Source organism: Diabrotica undecimpunctata, chromosome 2 (assembly GCF_040954645.1).
Source record: "Diabrotica undecimpunctata isolate CICGRU chromosome 2, icDiaUnde3, whole genome shotgun sequence".
Lineage (NCBI taxonomy): Eukaryota > Metazoa > Arthropoda > Insecta > Coleoptera > Chrysomelidae > Diabrotica > Diabrotica undecimpunctata.
In genome coordinates, this window is record NC_092804.1 from 667,225 (window position 1) to 681,537 (window position 14,313).

The following is a 14,313-nucleotide window of genomic DNA, read 5'->3' on the forward strand; positions in this document are numbered from 1 at the left end:
AATTTTTAAGAGCCAAATCCATACGATTTGGTTATGTCTGGTTATGTTAAGTCTGATGCCTAAATACAGTGATGGGCTATTTGATTGATTTCGAGATATATCAAGGAAAATCTGTAACTCCTGATATTGATATAGAAAGAAACTTTGAAAAGGCGGCAGCACCACTGGTAAAAATGATAGACGGACTACCTGATAATCTGAAATCTTCTCCATTCTTATTTTACTTTGATAATTTATTTACCACCTTCAGTTTATTGTCTTATTTACTTTTGAAAGGATACGGAGGCACGGAGACTACAGGGGAAAACCGTTTACCTAGGAGCTGTCCTTTTTTAGCTAAAAAAGATATTCAGAAAAAGGAAAGGGGATACTATGAAAGTAAGATGAATGCTGTACTAGTAGCTAAGTGAGTCGATAATTCCGTAGTTTGCATTGCTTCAAATGGATATAACATCAATCCAATAACAAATTTTAGACGTTATTCGCAAAAGGTAAAGAACACATATAAGTTAGCAGGCCAGCAGTACTTGCAGAGTATAACAAAAAAATGGGTGGTACTGATCAAATGGATCAGAATCTTGGACAGTACAGGATTCAAATTAGAAACTGAAAATGGTACTGGGCATTGTTTACATGGCTTCTTGATGTTTCAGTCAATAACGCGTGGTGTTTGTATTGAAAATCAGACAACTCTCAGATGTCCCAAATAGACTTTCGAAGGGCTAGCGTGCAAGTTTATTTGAAGAAATATTCGTCATCTCCCAAAGGCACTGGCTGGACTCCATCTCCATCTTCTAATGCGCAAAGAGTAGCCGATGAAATAAGATACGATAGCATGACATCTAGTATATAAAATTCCAAAAGACAAAAGAAGACTTTGTGATGGAAGATTTGCAAAAGTTCAACACGCAAGATGTGTAAAAAATGTAACTTAGGCCTCTGTATTGATTATTTCGTTACCTATCACACAAACCAAAATGTTTAAATTCCTTTTTCATTATTTTCAGTTTTTAATTAAATAGAACTATTTACAAAAATATTTTGTATTTTTTGCACCCATTAGCTCCTAGCGTTACATATTTGTAACATCATATACTGAGTGATGTATAAATCCGAATGCGTAAATTCATTTATTTTTATGTTTTTTAATAAAATTTTAGCATCATATTAAAAACTGCGAAACATGGCACTAATTGGAGTATAAAACAAAAGTGAAATATGTGACAAATATAGACGATTACGCTCTCATAGCTTTACAAAAAATTGCAACATTAATAACACTAATAATATAATGAAATAATGACTTCTACCTTGCTACAGCTTCGCTATATACAAATCCAGCAGATGCCCTTCTCACTACTTCATAGCACAGGTCCGAACCATCCATACTGAAACAAAAGCAAAGATTAGAATGGTATTCATCAAGATTTTATAAAATATAAATTAATTAAGAAACCGTTGTGTCAAGTTATGTGAATTACGAGTTGGTTTTGTATGTAAATTTTATAATACAATTTCAGTATTTTTGTAGTTCAAATGTTTCATTATGTACCCCTGAACAAATAAATTTATAACAGTAACCTCACATTTAAACGAATTTAGACTAAATCCTACATTATTTACTATCTCGACAAAAGGGAAACGCTCCTGATTACATATATTGGGATTATTAAACTGGTTTCCTAATTAATATATACACAAATATAATATACTTCGTTTGAAATGCAATCTCGCATTCAAAGCAGGTTTATTTAGAAGAGCCAATTTATTAAATGAATTTAACTAACGTTCCAGAGCATCACCAAATCTTTATCAACATAAACCATTATAAAGTAAAGTTTCAAATTGACTAGGTCGGTCTAACTGTCAAAGTGGTTTTTCTATTGGTTTTGACAACTGTATTTTTCTCCGGATACATTTAATCTGGTTAAAACCTTCTGCATTCTTTGCTCTGTTCGGCTATTTTATATATCTTTATTTGACGTTCTCAGATATTATAATAATATAGATTTGTATACGGTTCTGCTTTAGCTTTTGATACTGCTACTTTGATTTTTGGTGACCGTATACCATCGACGTATTGTTTTTACCGACTGTTTCACTAGACTATTTTTAACTGATAAAACGTCATAGCAACGTCACGTGTCCTACTGACAAAACTACTGCCTGCCCGTGATTTCTCAGCAACAAAATTATGGTAGATCCGTCACGAAGGTGTCTAGTAATTGTATTGTTGTCAGTTTGACAAACGTCATTGAGGCGTAATCAATTTTGGACAGATATAATTAATCCAGATGAAAAATCAAGCAGTCAGGTGAAAAAATTAAAAAATTGGTTTCGGAAAATGTTCCACTTAACACGCAGAGGTCCAGAAGCTCTATTTGGACCCAATTTTCGGAGTTCCTACGGGTGAGAAATTTTACGCTTGAAAGATGTACTACCATAACGAAACAAGGCGAAAATTCTCCAAGATTATGCCTTTAACATGAAAAAAGGCAATGTCGAAGACTATAAAGAGTCGTCTGTAAAGTCAATGTGGAATACTACAGCAAAAATGGTAGAAGAAAAATATTTTACGGAGTACGGCATAAAAATCGGCCCTTTCACAGATATATCTTTCAAATGTGCAATATTGGCCAAAGATACCAAGCGGAGGCAGCTTCAAAGTGTTCAAGAAAAAATAAAACTCAGTCCAAAAGCATTATCCACCGAAGAACCATTAAAAATCATCCAAAGCTACGACGAGGAAACCCTCGATGGAGCACAAAAAAAGTTTTTTCACCTTTGCTCATTTTAACTTGCTCATATCAATCAATAATACACAAAATCATGCTTTGGTAGAAAAGAATGGGCAAACTACTATAGCTTATAATAATTGTACATTTAGTATTGTTAACAAATAAATAAAAATTATGTTTCGTTGATATGGTGCAATAATTGTCACGTGAAATAGTCTTGTCAAATATCATTCGAGAGAAAATTATTTACCGGCAAAATTATCTTCTGGTTTTATTAAAGTTTTTTCGCTTATGAAATTTTGTTAAAATCAGCCGACTGGCGTCTCGTGATTTAACTGCCAAAATTTAATTCGCAAAAATTGCCAGGCAACAAACTTTCATACCAGTCGAAAATATTGCCGGCAAAATTTTCTCTTTTATGATATTATATATGAATTAACCCCATAAATATCGCTAGATAAAGAGTAATGCCAATAATAATGAAAAAGTTTTTTGATCAATGTTTAGTACATCCACTAGTTATAAGTGCCAACAGGTATGACGGCAAATAAAATGTTTGTACAACAGAAGTTTCATTATAAATTTACATGTGATGAGAGCCGCTGCGAGTCCTTGCGATTCATCAGCCCCTTCAATCACGTTGTTAAATTAAGGCCAACTATCCCTCTCCCTCTCTCCTCGTTCACGAATCAGCATATTTGATATAGATCATTCACAGCAAGGGGTCAAGTCATATTGCACCAGGCTTAAACTGAACCAACCGTAAATTTAATTAACATACTGAGCGCTTGTCAGTGATGGAACAAGGCGCAACATATGCCGGAGAATCTGAATGGTGTATCTTCGTTATCGGTATACTGACAACAAGTTAAGTACAGGATGTTCCATAAAACTTCATCTCTTTACGTATTTAACGAAGTTTCTTCTGTTTCCTCTTTATTCTGTTTCTGTTCTTTTTTTGCTGTTCTAATTTTGTATAAGTTTTGTTTATATTTCTAGTTTTTTAATAATAATTTGTATATATATGTAAAGTTTATACCCGTCAAACGTTTAAACAAGTGTGCATTATCGATTAATGAGAAAGTAATTATAAGCAATATTTATAATTGCTTAAGAATGGAACATCCTTCGGGTTCTTTTGACGATACTATTGAAAAGACAAGTAATATGACAGGAGTAACTTGTACCAGCGCCAATCCTTCATGAGGAAGCCAGAGCACTCTTATCGTTTAGTGGAATTAGTTGCTACCTAAAGTTGAGTGGTGAAGTTTTACAACGTTCACATTAGTCGATTTTATTTTATCAATTTTTTTGTATTTCATGGGGTTTCAGTATAGTTTTCTAGTTCCATACGTAAGGTTACAGCATCTGTAAAGAAATATGCAAATCATTTTGATTCATAAATACAAGAAAAGCATGTATTGAGGTGTATAAAACTGAGTTATTTGCCTTTACCGGTCCACTTTTAGGTTAGGAATCGTAGTTTATTACCTTAAGGGGACGAATGTCAAGGCAAATGAAGAAACGAAGGCTTTTGGCCGAGGCAGTGTGTTACCAACAGCTGTGGAGAAGGAGCTAGTTAATCACATTTTAAAAATAGAGACGTTGATGTTTGGCCTCACGATCAATGATGTTCGACGGCTTGCATTTCAAATCATCGAGAGAAATCAAATACCACGTAATTTTAATAAAGAAACCCAAATGGCAGAAGAGAAGTCGTTTTATGCTTTCAAAGTTAATGATGTGCGCAAAAGGATTCAATAAAAAGAATGTTTACGTCTTTTTCGACCTTCTGGAAAAAATTGTTGATAAGAATAATATTAATGCAACTCACATATTTAACGTTGATGAAACGGGTGTCATCACTGTGTAAAACAAATACCAAAAGGTTCTCGCACAAAAAGGTAAAAGGCAAGTTGGATCAGTATCCAGCGGAGAACGTGGAGTCAACACGCCAGTTGTTTGCTGTGCGAGTGCTTCAGAAATTTACGTTCCACTTATGCTTATATTTAAGCGTAAACGAATGAACAACGATTTTGGGTTGGTGCTCCACCAGAGAGTATGTTTGATATGATATCAGAATCAGACTACATGACTAGTGATCTCTTTGTAAAATGGCTCCAGAATTTTATTAATTCTGTAAACCCAACAGTGGAAAAAAAGTTAGTTTGGTACTGGATGGGCATACAACGCACTCCAAGAACCTTAAAGCAATTTTACGTGCAAGAGAGCACGGTGTAATAATGCTACAATTGAATGGGCATACGACCAATCGCGTGCAGTCTTTGGATAGATCATTCTTTAAGCCTTTCAAAGGCTACTACACTCAATCAGCTGAAAAGTGGCTTCGTTCTAACCCCGGATTATGTGTTACACAACTTCACGTAGCTGGCTTGATTTCTGAAGCTTATGGGAGAGCAGTAAGCATTGATATTGCAGTCAATGGTTTCCTAACTAGTAGAGTGAAGTATGGCCTGTTGATCGCATGTTCTTCAAAGATCATGACTTTTGTGCGGCTGAAAATTTAAATGACCATAAAGGCAGTGAAACTCGGGAAGATCGTGAAAATGAAGAGTCTAATGAGACAAACAACGGACCGCTTAGGTGTACAACAGGAGCTAATATACAGTACGAAACAATCTGGTATAAAATACTTAGTCCTAAAGAGATTTTAGCTACGACTACTACATCCACTAGGCCTACTAAAAAAACTCGTGAAAGAAGTCCAAAACTTTACATTTCAATTGATTCAATTTCCCCGATACCGAAGCCTCATCCAAAATCCAAAAAGGGAACAACACAGAGGGCAATGGTACAATTACAGCTACAATTAGCTCAGGAACAGATAAAATAAATAAAAATGAAATTGGGGAAGGAAGAAACTTGTAGGTGCTCCAAAAATAAAACCAGAGTCCGTCAAATAAATTCGTATTATTACAATTAACACCCATTTTTTTCATTCTAATAAGTAATTTTAACAAAAAAAAGTTACCTTTTTACAATAAAAATCATTATGTTATATTTTTAACAAATATGTGGTTAAAATTACAGCTATTTTTAAAGTTTCTTTTAACATTGTAGTTAAAAAATATTATTTTGTGTACAGAATATAAAATGAGCTTGTAATAAATCAGTTTGTCTTCAGATTTTCAGAGTTGATAATCGTTACAAAAAAAATTAATAATCCATAATACAAGAATACCCCAGAATTTTGCCAAAAGTACCATCGTCAGAGTCTTAAAAGGGATTAAAATAAGAATCGGCTATTTTTATATTTTCTCAATACCGATGGGTACAGCTAAAGTCTTAAATTCTAATAAAGAATCTGTTAAAATAAATATTTTGTTTGAGCCGCCCGTGCAGTAAATTTTCTTAAAATTTTGATTTATTACTCCCTCTCGATTGCGAAAAGATTATAGGTTAGAATATTATTCGACATGCAGAAAGAGAAAAATGAATAAGTATTGAAATGAAGAAAATAAAAAAATGGTTAAATGAAGAACCTTTACCAGAAAAATTAAGAAAACAGCTGAGCTGGTACGATCATGTCATGAGAAAAAAATCAAAACAATTTAGTTAAGAGTATAATAGAAGTAAAGTGAACAAAACAAAAAATAGAAGAATAAGGAAAAAATGGATGGACAGAATAAACTAAATTTAATAAAAAAGAGAAAGGGTTGCAGAAATAAGATAAATGTGTAAAAATTCTGACGCGAAAAGTCAAGAATTGATGTGGGGATTAATAATTTATTTTTACATAATATAAAATTATCACAAACCTTCTATAAATATATATTTAACTCTACTACAAATTTTGTTAACATAAACTTATTTATTTATGTGACAACTATTTGATTTCATACAACAAAATTAATCCCAATATTTACTGGAACTGTGACGATATCGATATTTCAGCATCCTTCAAAACTATCTTCAAAGCTCAAAATTTTCCCATCATTTGTTTCTTCACACGAGCTAAGCAAAACAACAATAATTATTCTACTATTATCCAGTTAAATATGAGACCAGGTTTTGTAATATTTTTTATTGAAACTGGTTTTCATTTCTTTCACTTGGATTGGTAAGTCGGTATTTGTGGGTTGGATTGTGTGTTGTGAGTTATTCCAATAAAGAAGTCAATGACGAATATTAACTACTTTCACTGTTTTTTTAAGGTGTTTGAGTGAGCGACGATAGAATATTATTCGACAGAACTGTAAACCAATTAAGAAAACGATTGTATTTTTAAGGCGTTCTACAATTTACAATAAATACACAGAATATTTTTAAATAGATCTGAAAATTTTTAAATGCAAGATACTGACAGAGATTTGGAAGGGATCAAAATATGAAGATGGAACTAAACGAAGAGAAGAGGAAGATAATGATAATAAATAAGAAAAATAAATCAGAAATAGTTAAAACATATGATTACCTAGAGATATTATTTCTAATGATCGAAAAATAGACCTAAATATAAGAAAAAGAGAAGGAAGGCAACTTAATAGGTTCTGAAACTAGTTTCTTTTGGTATGTCTAAGTTAAATATTGTATTTGTATGGTTTTTAACCACAATTTGTTTTTGACATTTCGATTTCCAATCCGGAAATACTTTTCATAAACTGACGTTTTGCAGCAGCCAAAAAGAAGTAAATAACACGATTCACAAAGAAAATTAAATTCCTGCAGCTGGCTGTATACCATAAATTACAAAAGTTTTATTTAAAAATCCTTTATAAAATGTATATAATTAAAACGACCTCTTCGGGCTACATCACAGAACATTTTCGGACTAAAAAGTCCATTATCAGTGCATTACCAGGTGCAAGATTGGTGAGCAAGATAAGAATTTTGCCCTTCACATACGTTGCAAAACATGTGTTGAAAGCCTGCGATCCTTGAGCAACATCCATATTGAACTCTGGTGTACCTATCATTTGCAGGGAAGGACAAGATCATACAGCTCCGGTGGATCCTCAGAAAATTTTACTTTTACCTCTCCATATAAAACGCAGCCTTATGAAAAATTTTGTCAAAGCAATTCACAAAGAAAGTAGTCTACATTTCTGAGAGAAAAATTCTCACGTATTAATGAAGCCAAGCTAAAAGGCGGACATTTTTGATGGCTCTCAGATTAGACAGCTAATGCAAGACTCAAAATTCAATGAAAGTCAGTAAACACAAGAGAGAAATGCTTGGATTTCATTGAAATCTATTGTCTATTATAGTTTATTCGTCTTCCGGGTTTGGACCGTGTCATTTGTGAGTGACCCAAAAGTGGGTTCATCTCGACGTTTCGCTACAATTGTATGTAGCTTCTTCAGGAGAACAAAAAGAAAAGAAACAAAAGACAAGAAGATGGGTAGTTAGCAACGGTAACTCAGTTACTCAACGCAACCAGAGGCGAATACTAACTACCAAGATGGGCATTTGGTCACAGTAACTCAACTACTCAACGCAGCCAGAGGTGAAAACCAAATGCCAGGACAGGGATTCACGTCCAACAGCTCAGAACACTAACGCGTCGAGAGGTAGGGAGTGGATTCACTCCCTGCCTCTCGACGCGTTAGTGTTCTGAGCTGTTGGACGTGAATCCCTGTCCTGGCATTTGGTTTTCACCTCTGGCTGCGTTGAGTAGTTGAGTTACTGTGACCAAATGCCCATCTTGGTAGTTAGTATTCGCCTCTGGTTGCGTTGAGTAACTGAGTTACCGTTGCTAACTACCCATCTTCTTGTCTTTTGTTTCTTTTCTTTTTGTTCTCCTGAAGAAGCTACATACAATTGTAGCGAAACGTCGAGATGAACCCACTTTTGGGTCACTCACAAATGACACGGTCCAAACCCGGAAGACGAATAAACTATAATTCTGACTCTGGCCGTGGAAGCCTACGATTTCTATTGTCTATTATTAAAAACTTTCTGAGTAACTATAGGACCCAAGTCTATGAGTCTACTGTAAAGGAAATCTTTTAGAACTTCAATGCTCTTGGCGAACGTATATCTCTAAAGATGCACTTTCTACCCCACATTTGGAATACTTCTTTGAAAACTGCAGCGATTATAGTGGAGAGCAAGACGAACTCTTCCATCCGGACATTCGAGTAATGAAAGAGAGATACCAGGACCGCTGGGACGTAAATATGCTTGCAGACTATTGCTGATGTTTTAAAAGGAATTTTACAGATGACAAACATGCCAAAAAGTCTTTAAAATGATCATTTATTAACGAATAGCTGTTGTAAAAAGGATACTTTGAAATGAATAGCTAAATTTGTGTATATTATTGTGAAATGTAAATCTGTTTTCAAGCAATAAACATAATAATAATTCTCGTGCTCTGCCTTGTATTATGGTAACTTGACTTTCGAAAAATTTGAAATAGTAAATTAACCTGATCTTATTGAGAAAAATGAGTTGCATTTTTGAATTCAGCACGCATGAAATATAAAAGATAACCTATAAACGTACCGACCTCAAAAATGACGCAGGCTAGTGTAATCAATGTAAGTGTATGTAACCTACAGAGAATATTCAAAGGTTATCCTAAAGGAAGGCAAATAAAAGATATTATGAGAGTAAGACATACAATAACCGATGAAATAAAAGACATGGCCAGCAGTTAATTTGGATTGGTCATGTACAAAGATTGTCAGACACAAGACTTCTCAAAATAATTATATAATACAAACCAGGTGAAAGGAGAAAACGAGAAAGGTCCCGTCGCGTATTGTTACTTATAGAGAAGTATTAGAAATAATGGTTCGAATACAATAAAAATTATATACATTTGCCAAAACATATTTCTAAAACTAAGTATATAAGTTTTATGTCGCAAAGCAGATATTGGACTTCCCCGATAATTTATGTCGTATCGCTGCCAAAATTTCCCATCGTTCGACCAAAACATAAAACCCAATACAAAACAAAATACAGAGTTCCTCTTGGAAGCTTCCAAAAGAAATGGAAATAAATAGGATCGGAATCACGTTAACTGGCTTCGCCGCCAAAATAAATTCAAATAAAGGTTCGCACAGAGCGGGAAATACTCCAGATCTAAGGGTGTTGGATGAGAGGGTCGTGGATTTTTATTAAGATAGAATCGAGTGTTATTAACGAGGTCGATGTTTTTACAAGAAGGGTGGAGAAATAAAGAAAACGAAATTAAATATAGATATAGAGAAAGATAAAAAAAGTTTATGTCATATTATGAAAACTGTGCAGGTCTTATTTCTACGAAAATACGAAAAATTTCAAGATTGTACGTACTTTTTGCAAAGAAAAATATTTAAAAACACGATAACAAAATGTTTTTAAAATGTGGCTAAGAATGGTTAGTGTTGCGAGATGGGATAGCTTAGCTGTCCCGCAAACTTCCTCTTTTGATTGTATATCTCTTTAGCTTCTTGTGTATTTTTCTGTTGAATTTCTACATAAGTATTCCGTTTCTAATCGCTGTTTTTAGATCTTCGTTCCCCAATCGTAGTTTTTTATTGTATTTTTCACGTTTTCCCTATTTCTTCCTTTGCTACGTCATCTATGCAGATTTTGATATTTTCCCATTTTGTATTAATATCAACGAAGATGTAAGACATGAATTACATATCTACTCAAACAGAAAGGACGAACATCGATTAACTAAACAAACACAAAATTACTTGTATGTATTTTCAATAAGGCATTTCCTTTAATTACAATTAAGTCAAAACATCACAAACCCTGGACTACCAAAGATATCCGCATATCAGCTAAGAATATGCGTTCACTACTGTACAGTAAGAAATTTACTACTAACGTCTTTGTCACTAAATATATCTCCAAGTACGGAGGAACCTATCTAAAACTAATCAAAACAGCTAAAAAAATGTACTACGAGAATGGTCTTGGAGGCTCTAAAAATGTTACAAGAGAAACTTGGTCCATAAAAAACGATCTTCGAAATAAAATTAACACAGCTTAAATATTTTCTCTTCCAAACCCTAAAAATCTAAATGAATACTTCGTTAATGTGAGTAAATATATAAAATCAACTATTTTGCCGCAAGATCGTATTTCCTATCTCCACAATTTAAAAAAGGCCTCGAATTCATTCTTTATAAGACCACTTGAGAAATCTGAAGTGATCCAAACAATCAGTAGTATCAAAAGCAAATCTTCCTCTAGTACTGATGGACTATGAATAAAAATTTTCTTAAATCTCCCAAAAAATGTGTTGGAACTCCTGGTCTCACTAATTAACGATTCCTTTAAAAAACGTATATTTCCAAAGTGCCTAAAGACAGCCATTATTATTCCTCTGCATATGGGTGGCCGAAGATCTGTAGGCCGAAGGCAGAACTCATAGCTGAAGAATCTACGTGATTGGTATCAACGCAGATCGATTGATTTGTTTATAGCAACAAGTTCAAAAATAAAAATAGCCATTATGATTGCCAACCTCCGTAGGGAGACGGCACTCTAAGAATAAGATAAGGGTGGCAAAAAATCTAATGTCTGCAACTATAGACCTTATTACCAGTCCTATCCAAAATTATTAAGAGACTTATGAAAGCAAGACTTATGTCCTTTCTCGTTGAAAACAACATTTTATCACAAAGTCAGTTCGGCTTTTTATCTAATAAATGTACCAGCGATGCTATGTTTTCTGTACTACATGAGGTAAATCAAGCACTAAACAATAATCTTTATCCTACTACTGTTTTTTGTGACTATGCCAAAGCTTTTGATTGTGTAAATCACGACATTTTGATAAAAAAACTAAATTTCTATGGAATTCGAGGTATTTTTTTGAATTGATTCCAATCTTACTTGAGGAATAGAATACAACTAGTTAGAGCAAATGATACTGACTCTAGTCACAAATGCATTGTATGTGGAGGATCACAAGGTTCAGTGCTGGGTCCTCTACTTTTCCTTATCTTTATAAATGACATCGCTATATAACTTCTGATCTATTTAAAATAAAAACCTGGTCCGACTCTAATTTACTCTCTTTTAACGTGTATAAGACAGTAGTGTTTTCCTATAAAGGGGTTATTTAACCTTTACTTCTTAATAACAGCCAGATCAGTATCGTTGATTCAAGAAATCAATTTAGCATCTTCCAAAATAACATATTTTTCTTTGTTCGTGTCTCATTTTCGAGATGGTCTTCCTTTTTGAAGTTCTAGTACAGCTGCCAATCTGATGTTATTTTTAAATTATAAAAAAGAGCAATACGCTATCTTTTTGGCCTCAGTAGAATAACACATTAGTAGAATAACACAAGACACAATATTGTAACATAAAATCTAATTTCGACGTACCCCATATAACGGTTGGATCTCTAGGAACGATGATGCGTGTTCGAGAATCCAAAATGTATTGACCGGCTTACAGAGCGAGACGCCCATACAAGAGAGAATAGAGGTGGACTATTCCAGATTATTCTAGTAAATAGCGATTTTTATATTTAAGGAGCTCTGTTGTTACTTTTAGTTAGTTGATAAGAGAATATCGTACTGTAAACTTTTTATATAAATAGTTTATATAAATTAGAACCACTCATTTTATTGTTAAACATGTTACAATATTAATTGACATGAGATGAGATTAAGCCTGTACATAATACGATAAATAGGTAAAAACAGAAAGAATACGGTGAGAAATAGATTTCAAGTTATCACACGAAATATAGATGACAATATAGACCTACAACAATGTGAAAAACAATACATACAAAAAGATGACAAAAAGGAATCTAAATAAAAAATATTTATGAAGACAAAAATAAATTTATAAAGTAAAATATTGTGAAATTTAAAAAAACTGTCGGTGGTACTGGACGTAACAACTTTTAAAGTTATACTAAATATGGTGACACTACTAACGAAAATATCTTGAAAAAGCGTTTTAAAATAACTAAAAAATTATGTTGCTAAATACTTACAATTCGAACACCATATATAGCATTCCTTCCGATGAATAGGTCTCCAGTAATTCTACTATGTGTGGATGTTTGAGCATATGACATATCGTAGCTTCCCTTTTCAAATCTGAAAAGAAAAACAAAACAAATTAAAAACTGTGATACTGACGCTAACAGTTTTATTATCAATTTTGGCACATTCTATGTTGTAGTATCCAACATACTGTCCCCTTAATCAGATACATTTATTATAACAAATCTGTAACGCCTGTAAACCTTCCAAAAAAATTTATTTTTCTGCAAACCTGGCCTCCATAACACATTTGGCCTAGAAGAGGAGGAAGATGATAGACCAAAAATATTGCAGCAGTGTATACTCTGCAATAAGACAGCTAAAGAATGAAAACCTGGTGGTTTCAACCAAAAAAAGGTGTCGCCGGTGGGGGTTTGGGGGTAAACTCCCCTTACCCCAGGACGTATAAAGTAAAAGGTATATAAAGAATATTAGGAAAATGTAACTGTAACTTGTATAAATACACAATAATTAATAATTATTATTGTGTGCTTTAATATTTTTAGAAAGAACGCTTAAGTTATAAGATTTGGCAACATTGCCAGCCAAATAATTACACAGCAATAAAGAAGTGACACATGCCTTTGTGCATGGGATAAAAAACTTAATTCTCATTTAATCACCTAATTCTCATTTAATTTTATGTTCTATCCATTTGTCTAAAAAATGCGCCTACAGTACTGTATCTGCGGCGACTTTATGGACTATCGCGGGTTGTGTCCTTCTGCATGTGTTAGCGGTATAAAGTAGACATATCTATGAGAGAAGAGATCATTTGACAACAGTCATAAAAAAATAAGAAAGGGAAAGATCAATGGAAAGATGGCAAGAAGAGTGGAACAACACTGAAGATGTTGCCCAGTGGACCAAGATGTATGAGGGAATTCTTCAAGAGCCACGACCTCCCTCTTGCTATAAAAGAAAGAATGTTGCAATGGTACATCTTCTCTGGTCTTTTTTAAAGTGATGAATCTTGGACCTTAAATCCAGATACATGTAGAAGATTGGATGCATTTGAGACGAAGCTATATCGAAGGATACTTAAGATCCCGTAAACTGACCAAGTCACAAATAAGGACGTCCTTGACTGAATACCATCAAATCTCGAAACCTACGAGCTTCTGCGGACAATTTATGCGAAATAAATCCAGATATGACCTCCTACAAGCCATCCTGCAAAGATAAATATTCCGCAATTGTCCAGGAAGAAGAAGAACATCCTGGTTAAAGAATCTTAGAACCTGGTTCAACACAACATCTGCACAACATTCATCACGGATGCGCATATCAAGAAGAAAACTTTTTTTGAGTTGAGGAAAGCCATGATAGTCTGACGGAGACAGATCTGATCAATAAGAGGGGTATTAGAACCCTATGTCAATAATTGTTTGCATGGAAATATATGATTTATATGTAAGGTCCCTTTCTTGCAACACAAAAGATCTTGGATATCTTTCAGCGTTGTCAATCATGATCGGCATTTCCAAAATACTACAGCAAGAACTTTTCCACTATATTTTTGAACATGAAATTTCGTAATCTGGAGCACCAAAGTGTCTCAAAAATTACCTCTTTTGAAGTTTGAAATCCCATTTTTT

At 33.7% G+C, this 14,313-nt stretch overlaps 1 protein-coding gene across 4 annotated transcripts in view; it reads right to left on the bottom strand.

The window, feature by feature from the left end:
- Window positions 1-14,313, bottom strand: part of CASK (peripheral plasma membrane protein CASK) — a 683,682-nt gene that overhangs the window by 641,227 nt on the left and 28,142 nt on the right. For all 4 annotated transcript variants that reach the window (XM_072521979.1, XM_072521980.1, XM_072521981.1 and 1 more), the window contains exons 3-4: window positions 12,664-12,769; window positions 1,311-1,388 (exon numbers count right to left, since the gene is read on the bottom strand). In XM_072521979.1, the coding sequence (XP_072378080.1) occupies window positions 1,311-1,388; window positions 12,664-12,769 (184 nt within the window). The remainder of the gene's footprint in view (window positions 1-1,310; window positions 1,389-12,663; window positions 12,770-14,313) is intronic.